Source organism: Salvelinus sp. IW2-2015, linkage group LG18, assembly GCF_002910315.2.
Source record: "Salvelinus sp. IW2-2015 linkage group LG18, ASM291031v2, whole genome shotgun sequence".
Classification (NCBI taxonomy): domain Eukaryota; kingdom Metazoa; phylum Chordata; class Actinopteri; order Salmoniformes; family Salmonidae; genus Salvelinus; species Salvelinus sp. IW2-2015.
Window position 1 is genome coordinate 49,220,251 of NC_036858.1, and position 14,500 is coordinate 49,234,750.

Sequence of the window (14,500 nt, forward strand, 5' to 3'; positions counted from 1 at the left end):
AAAATGCACAAGGGAAGTCCGAGAACATGCATTACAGACCATGCAGGATTTCAACCTAACAAACCATATCATCAGAAACACATCAAATACTTCACCACAGCAAACAGACAGCTCAAACACCAGCAACAGAGGCCACACCATTGATATCGCTCTGATCCTTTGGCTGATACTGTAGGATGCAGAAAGAAAGGCAACAAAACAACATATCTCTTGTGTTTTTCATTCAACAGCGGCCTATATCTCTGTAACTAGTGAAACACGGTGTAGCATAAAAAATACATTCTGCCACAGAAACAAGGAAGATATATTTGGATGCTATCTAACCTGAATACTGGAGATCTTATTCATACTCTAATGTTACTCATGTAGTTTATTCATGTAGTTTATTCATGTTCAGTATCACATTAATTATGGTATTTATTTATGTTAATACAATGTGCATTAAATTCCCTAATGCGTCCTGTACATATTATATAATATGTTTGTTTGGGATGAGAGTCTCCAGGTCTCCACACCTCAGGCTGCAAGCCCTCACAGTCCCACAGAGAACTAACACATTCAGAGTACTGCAGGGTTCAGCCAGGTTTTAGCCCAGTTTCCATACCAGGCCCTCTGTTTCAGTGGGGGCTAATGGAAACCACAGAGCCCTAATAAGAACCACAAGGCTGTGAGTGCAGTGAGTCGAGAGCCAACAGAACGCTCGTTTTTATGACATCAGTGTAGGCGACGTGAGATCTGTCACTACGCTGACTTGTGTGTGTGTGTGTGTGTGTGTGTGTGTGTGTGTGTGTGTGTGTGTGTGTGTGTGTGTGTGTGTGTGTGTGTGTGTGTGAGTGTGTGTGTCATGAAACTGTATTCTATGTCTACAGATAAACCACTTGAAGATGTATAATATTAACTGGAAGTTGGACATCTTCCTAACCCACAGTTTTGTGAACTTAACTTGTTTAGATTTTTCCTTGCCCAAAAAGTATACTCTCCATAATGAAACAATAAACCATTATGACAAATGTGTTTGTATATGTATCTTGATCTGTACATATAAAGTATGAACCCATACATACAGTATATAACATAACAATACACATACCATTGTGCCAGTCTGAGCCTCTGTGCTTGGCTGGCTGAACTGGGGGCCCGATTACTACCACATGTACAGTACAGCCAGGGAAAAGGAGGAGGGGGAGGGAGAGAGAGAGAGAGATAGCAAGAAATGGCGAGAGAGGGAGAGAGAGAGGTACAGTAAAGAGGGAAAGTGGGAGAGTGTGTGAAAGGGGGAGTGAGGAAGAGGGAAAGGTGGCGAGAGGGGGAGTAGGCAGTTTTGACAAACCCTTCTCTCAACACCCTGTCAGTGAATGGAGACACAGGGCGCCAGCCAAACATAACATCTCGTTAATCTTGTCTCACTGACGGGAAACGGGGTAGAGAGAGAGAGATCAAGGGGGATAAAGGAGAGAATGAGGGAGAGTAGGATAAAGAGAATGAAGAGAAAGCGGGAGAGGAAGAAAATAGTAAGGTAGAACATATAAAGATGGTGGGAGAGAGAGAGATGCAGGAAGTCTCTTCATTCTGCTGAGCTAAACTATTAGGAGCAGTGGGGTTAGTCTGGGTCTAACTAAGAGGTTAGTTAGTCTGTGTGATGTGCTGTTGAGCCAGTAAGGTTTGAGCCACAGAACCAGGGACTCAGCCACACTGTACATACACACACAACACAACAACCTGTGTTCTGAACGTCCACATACATACACACACACACCACCGCACACAACACCACAACCTCTTGCCCACACAACTACAGCCACACAAACCAAACAATGGGACACCACAGAACCAAGCGGGCAAAGCAAGCCAAGAGCAATCGCGAGCCTCCAATGAGAGCGAGGCATCCAGCATTCAGGGTGTGGGAGCTGACTGAAGATCATGGCCAGAGTCATGTCGAGCAGAGATGATGCGAGTGAGCGGTTAATAAGAGTCATGTCACACAGTGATGATGCGATGGGGCTGGTGGTGACAAGACAGGAAGTTGAGCTTTTTGTCAGGTTTGTCATGGGAACCATGAAGCATGAAAAAGCCAACTGAGCTGAGCTCAGGTCACAGAGAACATGCAGATAAATGATGCAACAAAAAAATATATATAAAAAATATTAAAAAACATGTCTTAATCGAAGTAACTCAAGCAAAATGAAAACAAGAAACGAAATCATATCCTGCAAGGTCATTGAGATTGATGATGCTACTAAAAGACCACCAATAATAATGCAGTTGAGGATTAATGTATTTTTCTATTTTCTTGTGAAGCAGAAACGTGTACTTTTTAGAGCTGATAGTAGGGGTTTCATGACTAGTTATTTTACAATGATGTATCATCATGATCCTGATTCTTCCTTAGTGAGAGCACAATTGAAGGAGGAATGTCATTGGACGGTCTCAGAATTAATAAGTAGGACAACACATAACAGTACTGTACATAATTAGGAATAAATCATCACATATTAATAGCATATGTCTATAATGTAGTCATGAAAGCTCTAGTTTTCAAATTAAATTAAAATGCAGCACATAGGATGTATCAAAGTAAAAATAAAAAACAAAAGCACAAGGATGGACTTCAGGTAATCACTGAGTGAAGGACAGAGTGAGAAAGAGAGAGTGATCGAGAGAGAGAACAAGAGAAAGAGAGCGAGAGAAGAAAGACAGGGAGAGAGAAAGAGAGCAAGAGATCGAGAGAGAGGGAACAAGAGAGAGCGCAAGAGAGACAGCGAGAGACAATGAGAGAGACAGCAAAAGAAAGAGAGCGAGAGAGCGAAAAAGCGAGAGAAGAAAGACAGGGAGAGAAGAAAGACAGGGAGAGAAGAAAGACAGGGAGAGAGAGAGAAATAGAGAGAGTAAAGTGACATGGACATGTGTGTCCTTATGGCCAAGGTCTCCAGTCACGCAGTGTGACTTTAAAGTAATGGTAACTTGGTGAATCAACCCCCATATCACTCTTAACCTGAGGGGGAGCACTTGTGTCACACAACCACACCTTGACTGGATTTGGACTTACTTTCTGCCTCGTGTTGAGTTATAACTCCCTCCGTATTTCTTCCGATTAAGGATGAGAGCAGCAATTTCTGGCACGTAGCGAGCAAACATGGCCTACATGCATGAAACAGAAAAAAGAAAAGGGCATGCAGAAAGGGTTCTACCGCGTACAAGGAAAGACAGCAGAACCTTCCGGAAAATACTTACTTTCTCCCATTAACCGCACTATAGGAACCACCATATTTCTTGCGGTTTCCTATTAACTCTATGATTTCAGGGACGTAGCTGGCAAACATGGCCTAAGGAGAAGATGGGAGACAGAAGAAGAGACTAAAAAAAGAGACTACGCCATAGAGGAGGTGGAGAGGGAGTCGGCTAGCGGGCCCTTGAATCCAAACAGATTTCTGGCGAGGAGGGGGGGTGGGTGTTTTTCTTAAGATATCAAATAAATGTGCAAATGCTGAAAAGCTGGGGGGATGATAGTGTCCAAAAGTTTATCTCGTAGTTCTCACTTAGCACTGTTACTTTAAAGAAGATAACAAACTAAGAGATAGTGAGATGCGTTGCCCAATCAAAGTTTTTTTTAAATATTTTGGGGGTAAAAATAGGAAAGAAAACATTTTAATTGAGAAAACCCCAGTTAAGGGTCATGGGTTTTGGGGAGAAAAAATATAAAGCGTAAATACTGCCACAGCCGTCCAACAACGGTTGATCTGTGATAGGATCTAAAACATCTGGAAGTAGCAAAGAGAAGAGGGGGAAAAAACCCTATGTGCCATGTTTTGTCCAACAAACACCAATGATGTGGCAGGTTGATTTGAGCAGGCCGGCCTGATGGTCCACAGCTGCAAAACACATTAAGACTCATTTGGAGGGCAGTGGGAATGAGCTGGATGCATTTTGCAAAGTTGCAGCCTCCTGTCCTGTCCGGAGGTACTTCTCTCTTAACTGCCTATGTCAACAGCAATATCCCGCTAGCACTGTTTAGACATTTTTGATAACTCTTTAGCTGCTGAGCTTTTTACTAGCCATTTATCTACCCACTAACTGTTTAGTTATTCACAAAGTGTTGTTTGTAAACCGTTTAGCGAACTGTCTAGATTGTTGCTATCCATTTAACTACCCACTACCTGTTGAGTTGCTTGCTAACCGTTAGCTATCCACCAACCTTTGAGAAGTTTGCTAACCTTATAGCTGTTCACTAACTACTGAGCTGTTTGCTAACCGTTTAGCTATCTACTATCTGTTGAGCTATGTGCTAACTGTTCAGCTATCCATGATCTATTGAGGTATTCTGTAACCGTTTTGAGCCATTAACTAACCGTATAACGTTAACTAGCTATTCACCAAGTGTCAAGCTTTTGCTAACAGTTTAGCTATCCACTAACTGTTCAGGTCTTTGCTAACTGTTTAGCTATCTACTATCTGTTGAGATTTTTGCTAACAGTTTTTATGTTGACATTTTAGTCATTTAGCAGATGCTCTTATCCAAAGCGACTTACAGTAGTGAGAGCCTACATTTCCATACTGGACCCCCTTGGGAATCGAACCCACAACACTGGCATTGCAAGCGCCATGCACTACCAACTGAGCTACACTCTACCAACTGAACTATTCAGCTAACCATGAACTATTGAGCTATTTCGTTACTGTTTTATCCATTAACCTTTTACTAAGCCAATATAGTCACGAAACCCAAATCCAGRGGAAATAATGTGTTACGATGTGAGGTTGATGTGAGCGCAGCTTTGAGTTTGATCTGGGTTTACAGCATCACCACAATGGAGTCATTTAATGGCACTCCTGATAGGAAACAGACCTACTGCTGCCAGACCTAAACAGCCTCCAGACAGAGTAACACTCTTTCTTTCTTTCTTCACATCGCTATGACGACCACACGGCACACTCTYAAACAGCTGGGGGTCATCTTCTATTGGATCATATGAGATGGATCGAGTTACAGGCTAACAGTCTAAACTAACATTTGTCTGTTTAGCTGCAGTGAGCCCCTTTTCCTCTAGGGGGTGCTGTTCTGAATGGGGTTAAATGTCAGAGTGTGAAGAGCTGCGGTCGCTATGGTATCACTCAGGCTGGCCTAGGCCTGGTCTTCCTGCCACTGTGTTTGTTGGAATAGTGGGGAGGGACACGAGAGGAAGGGGGTAGTCCTGAAACAACACACTGCTTTAAGAAGCAAAAACAGCATTATCAATCTGCTAGCACATTATCTTATAATTCTACTCTTCAGACAAATACAACCCACAAGCTATAGGGAGGGGAGCAAGACATGAGTGACTATTGTCAAGTGCAAATATACAGTAGGCTACTACATGAGGCATCACTGCAATAATACTAATAGACAAATAGCATCAGTAGTAACCTAAGCAGGTACTTTSRGAAAGTATTCAGACCCCTTGAATTTTTCCACATTTTGTTACATTACAGCCTTATTTTAAAATTGATTAAATTTGACACACAATACCCCATAATGACAAAGCAAGAACAATTTTTTAGAAATGTTTGTAATTGTATTAATAATAAAAACAGAAATACCGTATTTATATAACTATTCAGATCCTTTGCTATGAGACTCTAAATTGAGCTCAGGTGCATCCTGTTTCCGTTGATCATCCTTGAGATGTTTCTACAACTTGATTGGAGTCCACCTGTGGTAAATTCAATTGATTGGACGTGATTTGGAAAGGCACACACCTGTCTACAGTATGTAAGGTCCCACAGTTGACAGTGCATGTCAGAGCAAAAACCAAGCCATGAGGTCGAAGGAATTGTCCGTAGAGCTCCGAGACAGGATTGTGTCGAGGCACAGATCTGGGGAAGTGTWCCAAAAAATGTCTGCAGCATTGAAGGTCCCCAAGAACACAGTGGTCTCCATCATTCTTAAATGGAAGAAATTTGGAACGACCAAGACTCTTCCTAGAGCTGGCCGCCCGGCCAAACTGAGCAATCGGGGGAGAAGGGCCTTGGTCAGGGAGTTGACCAAGAACCCAATGGTCACTGACAGAGCTCCAGAGCTCCTCTGTGGAGATGGAGAACCTTCCAGAAGGACAACCATCTCTGCAGCGCTCCACCAATCAGGCCTTTATGTTAGAGTGGCCAGACAGAAGCCACTCCTCAGTAAAAGGCACATGACAGCCTGCTTGGAGTTTGCCAAAAGGCACCTAAAGACTCTCAGACCATGAGAAACAAGATGCTCTGATGAAACCAAGATTGAAATATTTGGTGTGAATGCCAAGCGTCACGTCTGGAGGAAACCTGGCACCATCCYTACGGTGAAGCATGGTGGTGGCAGCATCATGCTGTGGGGATGTTTTTCAGTGGCAGGGACWGGGAGTCTAGTCAGGATCGAGGGAAAGATGAACGGAGCAAAGTACAGAGAGTACCTTGATGAAAACCTGCTCCAGAGCACTCAGGACCTCAGACTGGGGGTTAAGGTTCACCTTCCAACAGGACAACGACCCTAAGCACACAGCCAAGACAATGCAGGAGTGGCTTCGGGACAAGTCTCAGAGTGTCCTTGAGTGGCCCARCCAGAGCCCGGACTTGAACCCGATCGAACATCTCTGGAGAGACCTGAAAATAGCTGTGCAGCGACGCACCCCATCCAACCTGACAGAACTTGAGAGGATCTGCACAGAAGCATGGGAGAATCTCCCCAAATACAAGTGTGCCAAGCTTGTAGCATCATACCCAAGAAGACTCGAGGCAGTAATCGCTGCCAAAGGTGCTTCAACAAAGTTCTGAGTAAAGGATCGGAATACTTGTGATATTTCAGTTTTGTATTTATTTATAAATTTGCCCATATTTATAAAAACCTGTTTTTGCTTTGTCATTATGGGGTATTGTGTGTAGATTGATTGAATGTTTAAAACATAGAATATACTTGCAGTGAAGCCGCTCAACAACTACATCACATTAATCATCTAACAGACTCCCATCCAGAGCGACACACAGAAGCAACCAGGGAAAAACATTTTTTTWATCCATTTTAGAATAAGCCTGTAACGTAACAAAATGTGGAAAAAGTCAAGAGGTCTGCGTACTTTCCGAATGCACTTTATACTGTACATATAAAAATAGGTAAGCTTAACAGTGCTATGTAAACATTGCTAAACTATCGTAAAGCTACATTGCAAAATACTTTCTAGATAATAATATTGATTAAGACATTGAAAGACTAACGTATCATTTACAAGTTTTGCTGTCTGGTATAACAGTTCTATATAGTGTGAAAATGGGGACAGGCAGGTTGAGGGTGGGGGGGGCAAAGGGGGGAGGAGGGGAGAGAAAAATKTTGTTTTACCAAACCCCCAAGGATGAAGAAGACCATGAACAGGCGTCCCAGGGTGGTTTTTGCATAGACATCCCCGTAGCCCACTGTTGACATAGTGACCATGAGCAAGTAGACACATTCCCAATAGGAAAGTGACTGGGAATTTTGGAAGTTTTCCCAAGGATCCCCTGAGTTTTCCACCTAAAAACGGGAGCGGGAAAGAGATTTGAACAGGGTAGAATGTCAGTCTTAAGCAAAAACATTGGAAGGATTTTGATCACAACCTCTGAGCAGGTTCTCTATGTTCTGTGCATGCAGGTTCTCTAGGTTTGTCTTACCATCAACATGGTCTTAAGAGTCAATCAAGCCAGCATTGCAGAGTTTACACAGTAGCCAACAAACATGTCTTCCCGTGGACTAATGCATTTCCGGCGTGGTCGAGGATGCTGTGACACTACCAAGTACCTCCTCCACTGGTTAGTGCCTCCAGTTCGGAAACAAGTGAACTGAACTGAACACGACATGGTTCTGACACTTAGGGCAGCAGTTTGCAAACAAAGGCCCTGCATATAACCTTCTCAACACAAGTTTGATTGAATCTGGCCCTGCTGAACTGTCATGCTTTCACTCTGATCAGACAAAGCAGCATTTCTGGAACCTTAATATTGAGCTTATGCTGCCATCTAGTGTCAGGAGGTTAGAGGTATCCCCCTGCATGTTCTAATGCTGTATTAGTTGGTGTGTTATTGTACTGTTGGTTGAGCCATTGACATAAATGTACTGACAACTTGAGCCAGCTGTGTGTAAGAAATAAGAGAAAAACTGAAAAAAGGACAGACATTGTTGATTGATTGAGCTGTCATTTCACTGATAAAAAGGACAGACATTGATCTGTAGTTCTACTGATTGATTAAAGCGCCCCTAACTCTTCATCATCACATGGAAACACCCTCTATTGGCCGGTCCGAAGGCAATCCCTAGCCCCCTCCCCTCGGGTGGCAGCACATCTGAACTGGGTGGGTGGGGGCTATACGAAGATGGCGCCCACCTAGCCTTTTTAACTAACATGCTGATTCCCAAATCAAGCCCGGGCCACTACCCCCTAGGCCCTGCTGTGGATCTGAGAGGATCAGATAGGTTTAAGCAATATGGTCATTTTCTGCTTCACCTTGCCTTCAAAAAGGCTGGGGATTTTCGTACAGTTATGGGCACTGAACATGTTGTATTTTGGTACTGGCAGAACTATTGCCGTAATGGGTGCTCTAGGGTATCCCAGCAACACGGCGCTCTAGGGTATCCCAGCAACACGGCGCTCTAGGGTATCCCAGCAACACGGCGCTCTAGGGTATCCCAGCAACACGGCGCTCTAGGGTATCCCAGCAACACGGCGCTCTAGGGTATCCCAGCGATAGTTTGTCACAAAAAACCTATACCGCAGTGTAGGTTCTTTTTTTAAACTACATTTTTAGTGCCCACAACTGTATATATTTTGTTCCGTATTGCTTACATACCTATCCGATCGTTTCGGACATACAGGAGTCCCCGGGGGGTAGGGGGTAGGGGTTGGTCAGGGACCCTTCAGCACTTCAGATCTGCCACACATCCAGGGGGAAGGGAGGGGCTAGAGGTTGTTTTCGGACCAAGCGTTAGGAGTTCTCACCTCCCTTACTCCCCCCGTAGCCCAACCCCCCCGCCCAGCCACTTACCAAATGTATGAATCCGGCAGCTGTTAGCCATGTGCTTATGAAGATGGAACACAGGTTCACCAGCTTGATGGAATTGCTGGGTAGAATAAGAACCATAAAAATCTCTCAAAGAGATCCAGACCAGGTAAGGGTGACAGAAAGAGAATAATGTAATGGGAGAGGCTCATCTATTGGGTCTGAGATGGTGAGGCTAGAAAACACCTGGCTTAGGTTGTAAAGTACCGTACTGTCCTGTACATGTACTCTCTGCTCCTGTCATTATTTTATCATTACGTCAAGTTCTGTCTTTATGTCTGGCATGGTATGCCAGTAAGATGCTAAATAAAATGTAAGATGCAAATAAAAAATTATAAAAACAAAATGTTATATTCTTTTCTCTTTCGCTAAGCCAGGAAATGAATGGGACTGTGGGTCTCTAGGGGGGTGGGATCAGGTCAAAAACAAAAATGCAATAAAACCAAACAAAATTCATTAAGCTGAAAGGGATTACTCTATTGAACTGCTAAGAACGTACATTATGTCATGACAGCTTTTGTGGAATGCTGTTGCCAGCACTCTAACCATCATCTTGTGTTGTGTTTCCTACATATAGTCAACAGCTACTGTAGTGTCTATTCTTGCCCTGGTGTAATAGGGAACGTGTCATGCTTTAGTTCAGGATCGGTCTGCATTCATCATACACTTTCCCTTTCCAACCCTCCCTCCCTCCCTCTCTCTCTTTCCCTTTTCCTCCATCTCTTTCTCCTTCCCTCACTATCTCTCCCTCACCTGTACATGAGGGCTAAACCACAGAAAGAGAGGATTACTGATTACTCAACGTCTCTGTGTTTACAGTGTTAAGAGCCCAGAAAGGACAGGAGAGGCACGCTGGGCCAAACAGTCATCAAGAGACAACCTCAGTGACACTTTACTGTACAGTCCTGCTATTTACTCAGCCAATACATGGGAAAATGAAAGTTAAAATACATAGTGATTACATAACAATTTCAGATGACATGAGTGAGATTCATTAGAACAAGCACTGTGGGAGCTACTATGTAAAATTTGTACCAGGGAGCTACTATATGTAACATTTGTACCAGGGAGCTAGTATATGTAACATTTGTACCAGGGAGCTACTATAAATGCTCAATGCATGCTTTGAATAGTTGTTACCACATAAGTTTAAATGTCTTAGTATAAGTCTGGAACAGGACTGTAAAATAAAGTGTTACAGCAGTGTCCAGAGAGTGTCTAGAGAGCAAACCTGACCCGAGCTTCTATGTCAGATGGATTCTGTAGATAGTTGTTGTGGTGCTACCGTGCTGGAGTGGTGGCGGTAGTCCAATGAAAGCCCTATACTTACCTTGTTTTTAAGATATTCAAAAACTGTAAAATTTCTGAGAACTGTATCAATCTCAAGGCTCTCAGGAATCTTAAGCCTGAGAGAGAGAGAGACAGAGAGAGAGAGAGAGAGAGACAGAGAGAGAGACAGAGAGAGACAGAGAGAGAGACAGAGAGAGAGACAGAGAGAGAGAAATAAAGGTTAATAATCATACATAAAATGATAGTGTTTTACAGTGTGGCCTTTCGCCTATAAGGAGGATATACTGTAAAATAGGCCTATATACACTACAGTAGTGTCATGTACTGTAAACTGTGTGTCCTACATGTGTCTGAGTCCAGGGTTTAGAGAAACAATGCAACACCTGCCTCAATGCCAGTTTACATAACACCAATATATTCCAGGCTCTGATCTACCGTGTGTGTGTGTGTGTGTGTGTGTGTGTGTGTGTGTGTGTGTGTGTGTGTGTGTGTGTGTGTGTGTGTGTGTGTGTGTGTGTGTGGTGTGTGTCCATGTGCCATGCATACCAATGTGTATTTCTATTCATTCTGGATGGAATAAATTACACTAGTAGTGACTGAGGTTAACAGGGCAGGACAATGTTAAAACATTTACTTGTCCAATCTCTTTGTATTTTTGGGGATCTGTTCATAGTTTAATTCATGGTTGATACCAGTGGAGGCTGGTGGTAGGAACTATAGGAGGACAGGCTCATTATATGGCTGGACTGGAATAATGGAACGGGGTAAAACATGTGGTTTCCATATGTTTGATACCGTTCCATTTATTTCATTCCAGCCATTACGAGCCTGTCCTCCTATAGCTCCTCACCAGCCTCAACTGGTGGAGACATCTGTAAACAAAATAGTTCTCTCCTGCGTACAGTGAGAAAGTGCTTGGAACTATCATGCAGCAAGACATACAAACATCAAACTGCAAGCCTCATCACACGTAACAGCTACAGTACCACAATATTTGTATACACGGGCCACGCGGGAATCAACCACAACCAGATGCTACCATCACATTCCCCTCCCCCAACAAACTAAGCCATTGGAACAACTGCAGAGTAAAGAATAAGAATCATACACAATGAGAGACTCCATACCTTCCAGACCTTGGTCCTTACCGTTGGAGAGAACTAGTTAATTGTTTGAACATGGCCCAGACCCATGTTCTACCATTCTTATCCCATTTTAAGAGAAGTGTAGATTGTGATTCCTACTTGTTTAACTATGTTTAAACAGACAGGACCACAGTTTGACTATGGCCCATGGATCTCTATTGTCACCCCATTTGGAAAGGAAGCGTATACTGGACGAGCCAGACTGTTTGAACATGACCCAGACCCCATATATTCTACCATTCTTACCCCACAGATAACTATGGACTAGATCTTTATTCTTACCCACAGAGTACTATGGCACTAGATCTTTATTCTTACCCACAGAGTAACTATGGCACTAGATCTTTATTCTTACCCACAGAGTAACTATGGACTAGATCTTTATTCTTACCCACAGAGTAACTATGGCACTAGATCTTTATTCTTACCACAGAGTAACTATGGCACTAGATCTTTATTTCTCCCCACAGAGTAACTACGCTAGATTTTATTCTACCACAGAGTAACTATGGCACTAGATCTTTATTCTTACCCAGAGTAACTATGGCACTAGATCTTTATTTTCCACAGAGTAACTATGGCACTAGATCTTTATTCTTACCCACAGAGTAACTATGGCACTAGATCTTTATTCTTACCCTACGAGTAACTATGGCACTAGATCTTTATTCTTACCCCATTTGCAGAGAAAGCTCAGAGAGGTCCAGAGACCAAGATATGGTCTCTTCTGCCTCTCCTTCTCCATAGCCATCCCATGCGGCCCCAACCTCACCCTGTACCCTTTCTGAAACAACTCTCCACACGATTTCCTACGCCTGAACGTGTCTCCACGAGCCTCGGAGCGAGGGGCGCCACCGCGTGGACCCCGGTACATCAGAAGCTTAGTAGGGATCATCGCTACCGATCACAGATACTTAGTTATCTATTGTAGTGCGTCAGGTAGTTTCTGTTTAGGGTCCTTGTCTTTCTGTAAAGTGGGACCAAGCTGTAGTTCTTCAGTTATAAGGTCCTACGGTCGTATTCTTTAGTTCTAAGGTCCAACACTGTGGGTTCAAGAGTGTCTCAAAGGAAGAGATGAAGAAGAAGTTCTTGAAGAAGGCAATGGATTYGAAAATATTATTGTTCTTCTTTGGAAGATAGACAAGTTGAGTTTTTCCAGGTAGAATGAAAGAGATAAAACAAAACACCCCCAAAGCTAAGACATGGTACAACCCTAGCGCCGGTGAATAACCTTCGCCGAGGTTCCAAAAGGTCATTTTCCACCAGAAACGCGTGTATAGAAAAACCTGACAAAAGGTCCAGAATCAAGCGCTATGCGTGCTTAAGAGAACACCAGACAGACTGAGTGACAGTCAGGTAAACAGACACCAATACTCTGTACCTGTCTAGTACAAACTGTATCCTGGTCTGATATGAACTGTGATACCGTAGAGGCTCTATCYCTGTATTGTCATTGTGTTAATAATCTGAACAGCCCAAACAGATTTCATTTTGGCCTCTTTGTTGTACCTACAGAGAGTCATGTGGATTTTCAACCACCAATAAGGTGCTGTGTTCAGAGGTGAGGCGTTTTTAAAACTGACTGAAGCAATCCAGGGATTTAGAGCGAGAGGTGAAGTAATAATCTGTATTTAATCACAAGTGCCGTGCTGTCACTAGCAGGTATCAGATGGGTGGACAGTATCTACAGTACACTGGGACAAAGCAGAATGGAGGTTTGTGGATAATAATGGCGCCGGAGGGGATGGCTGCCATTTTACGGGCTCCTAACCAACTGTGCTATTTTGTGTGTTTTTTTGCATTGTTTGTAACTTATTTAGTACATAATGCTTCTGCTACCATCTCTTATGACCGAACAGAGTTTCTGGATATCAGAACATGAGCAGACCCCCACCCCTCGTCTTACCAGACGTAGCTGTCCTGTCCTGCCAATGCACGGAAACACCAGCCAAATGTATATTATCCATGTCGTCGTTCAGCCACGACTCGTGAAGCATAAATTGACGTTTAATGTCTCATTGGTAGGATAGTCTCGAATGGAGATCATCCAGTTTATTCTCCGTGATTGCACGTTGGCACCACGTTATCACTCGAACTGGACAAATGTTTCTTCTTTAATGAGTCCAAGCGAAGGACATACTGCTTCTCAGAGCAGGCCAATCCCCTTATTTGTGTGAAGAAAGACAGAAATACAGGGGGTGGAAATCGGGGTGTATTAGATTTCGTCGCGAGTGGGTAACCAGCCTCTACATCGTTTTAATTGACCACGTGCAATCACTGGACAATAACGGGATGATCTCGTTCGCCATTATTATTCGTAAGATCGGTATTTTCACGAGTCGTGGCTGAACGACGACATGGATAATATACATTTGGCTGGTGTTTCCGTGCATTGGCAGGACAGGACAGCTACGTCTGGTAAGACGAGGGGTGGGGGTGTGTGTCTATTTGTCAATAACAGCTGGTGCGCAATGTCTAATATTAAGGAAGTCTCGAGGTATTGATCGCCTGAGGTAGAGTACCTCATTACAAGCTGTAGACCACACCATCTATATTTTTTGTAACCATCCACAAACCGATGCTGGCACTAAGACCGCACTCAACGAGCTGTATAAGGCCATAAGCAAACAAGAAAATGCCCATCCAGGCACTCCTAGTGGCCCGGGACGTTAATGCAGGCAAACTTAAATCAATTTTTACCTCATTTCTACCAGCATGTCACATGTGCAACCAGAGGGGGGGGGGGAGGTCTAATATGAAGGAAGTCTCGAGGATTGAATCGCCTGAGGTAGAGTACCTCATTACAAGCCTGTAGACCACACCATCTATATTTTTTTGTAACCATCCACAAACCGATGCTGCATCTAAGACCGCACTCAACGAGCTGTATAAGGGCCATCAAGCAAACAAGAAAATGCCCATCCAGGCACCCTAGTGGCCCGGGACGTTTAATGCAGCAAAACTTAAATCAATTTTTACCTCATTTCTACCAGCATGTCACATGTGCAACCAGAGGGGGGGGGAGAAACTCA

General features: G+C 43.5%; 1 protein-coding gene across 1 annotated transcript in view; it reads right to left on the reverse strand.

Annotated features, from left to right (window-relative positions):
* The window catches only part of LOC111977944 (calcium-activated potassium channel subunit alpha-1a), a 270,409-nt gene that overhangs the window by 74,280 nt on the left and 181,629 nt on the right, over positions 1-14,500 (reverse strand). The window contains exons 6-9 of the mRNA XM_070448702.1: positions 10,364-10,439; positions 9,019-9,094; positions 7,343-7,513; positions 3,232-3,323 (exon numbers count right to left, since the gene is read on the reverse strand). Of these exons, the coding sequence (XP_070304803.1) occupies positions 3,232-3,323; positions 7,343-7,513; positions 9,019-9,094; positions 10,364-10,439 (415 nt within the window). The remainder of the gene's footprint in view (positions 1-3,231; positions 3,324-7,342; positions 7,514-9,018; positions 9,095-10,363; positions 10,440-14,500) is intronic.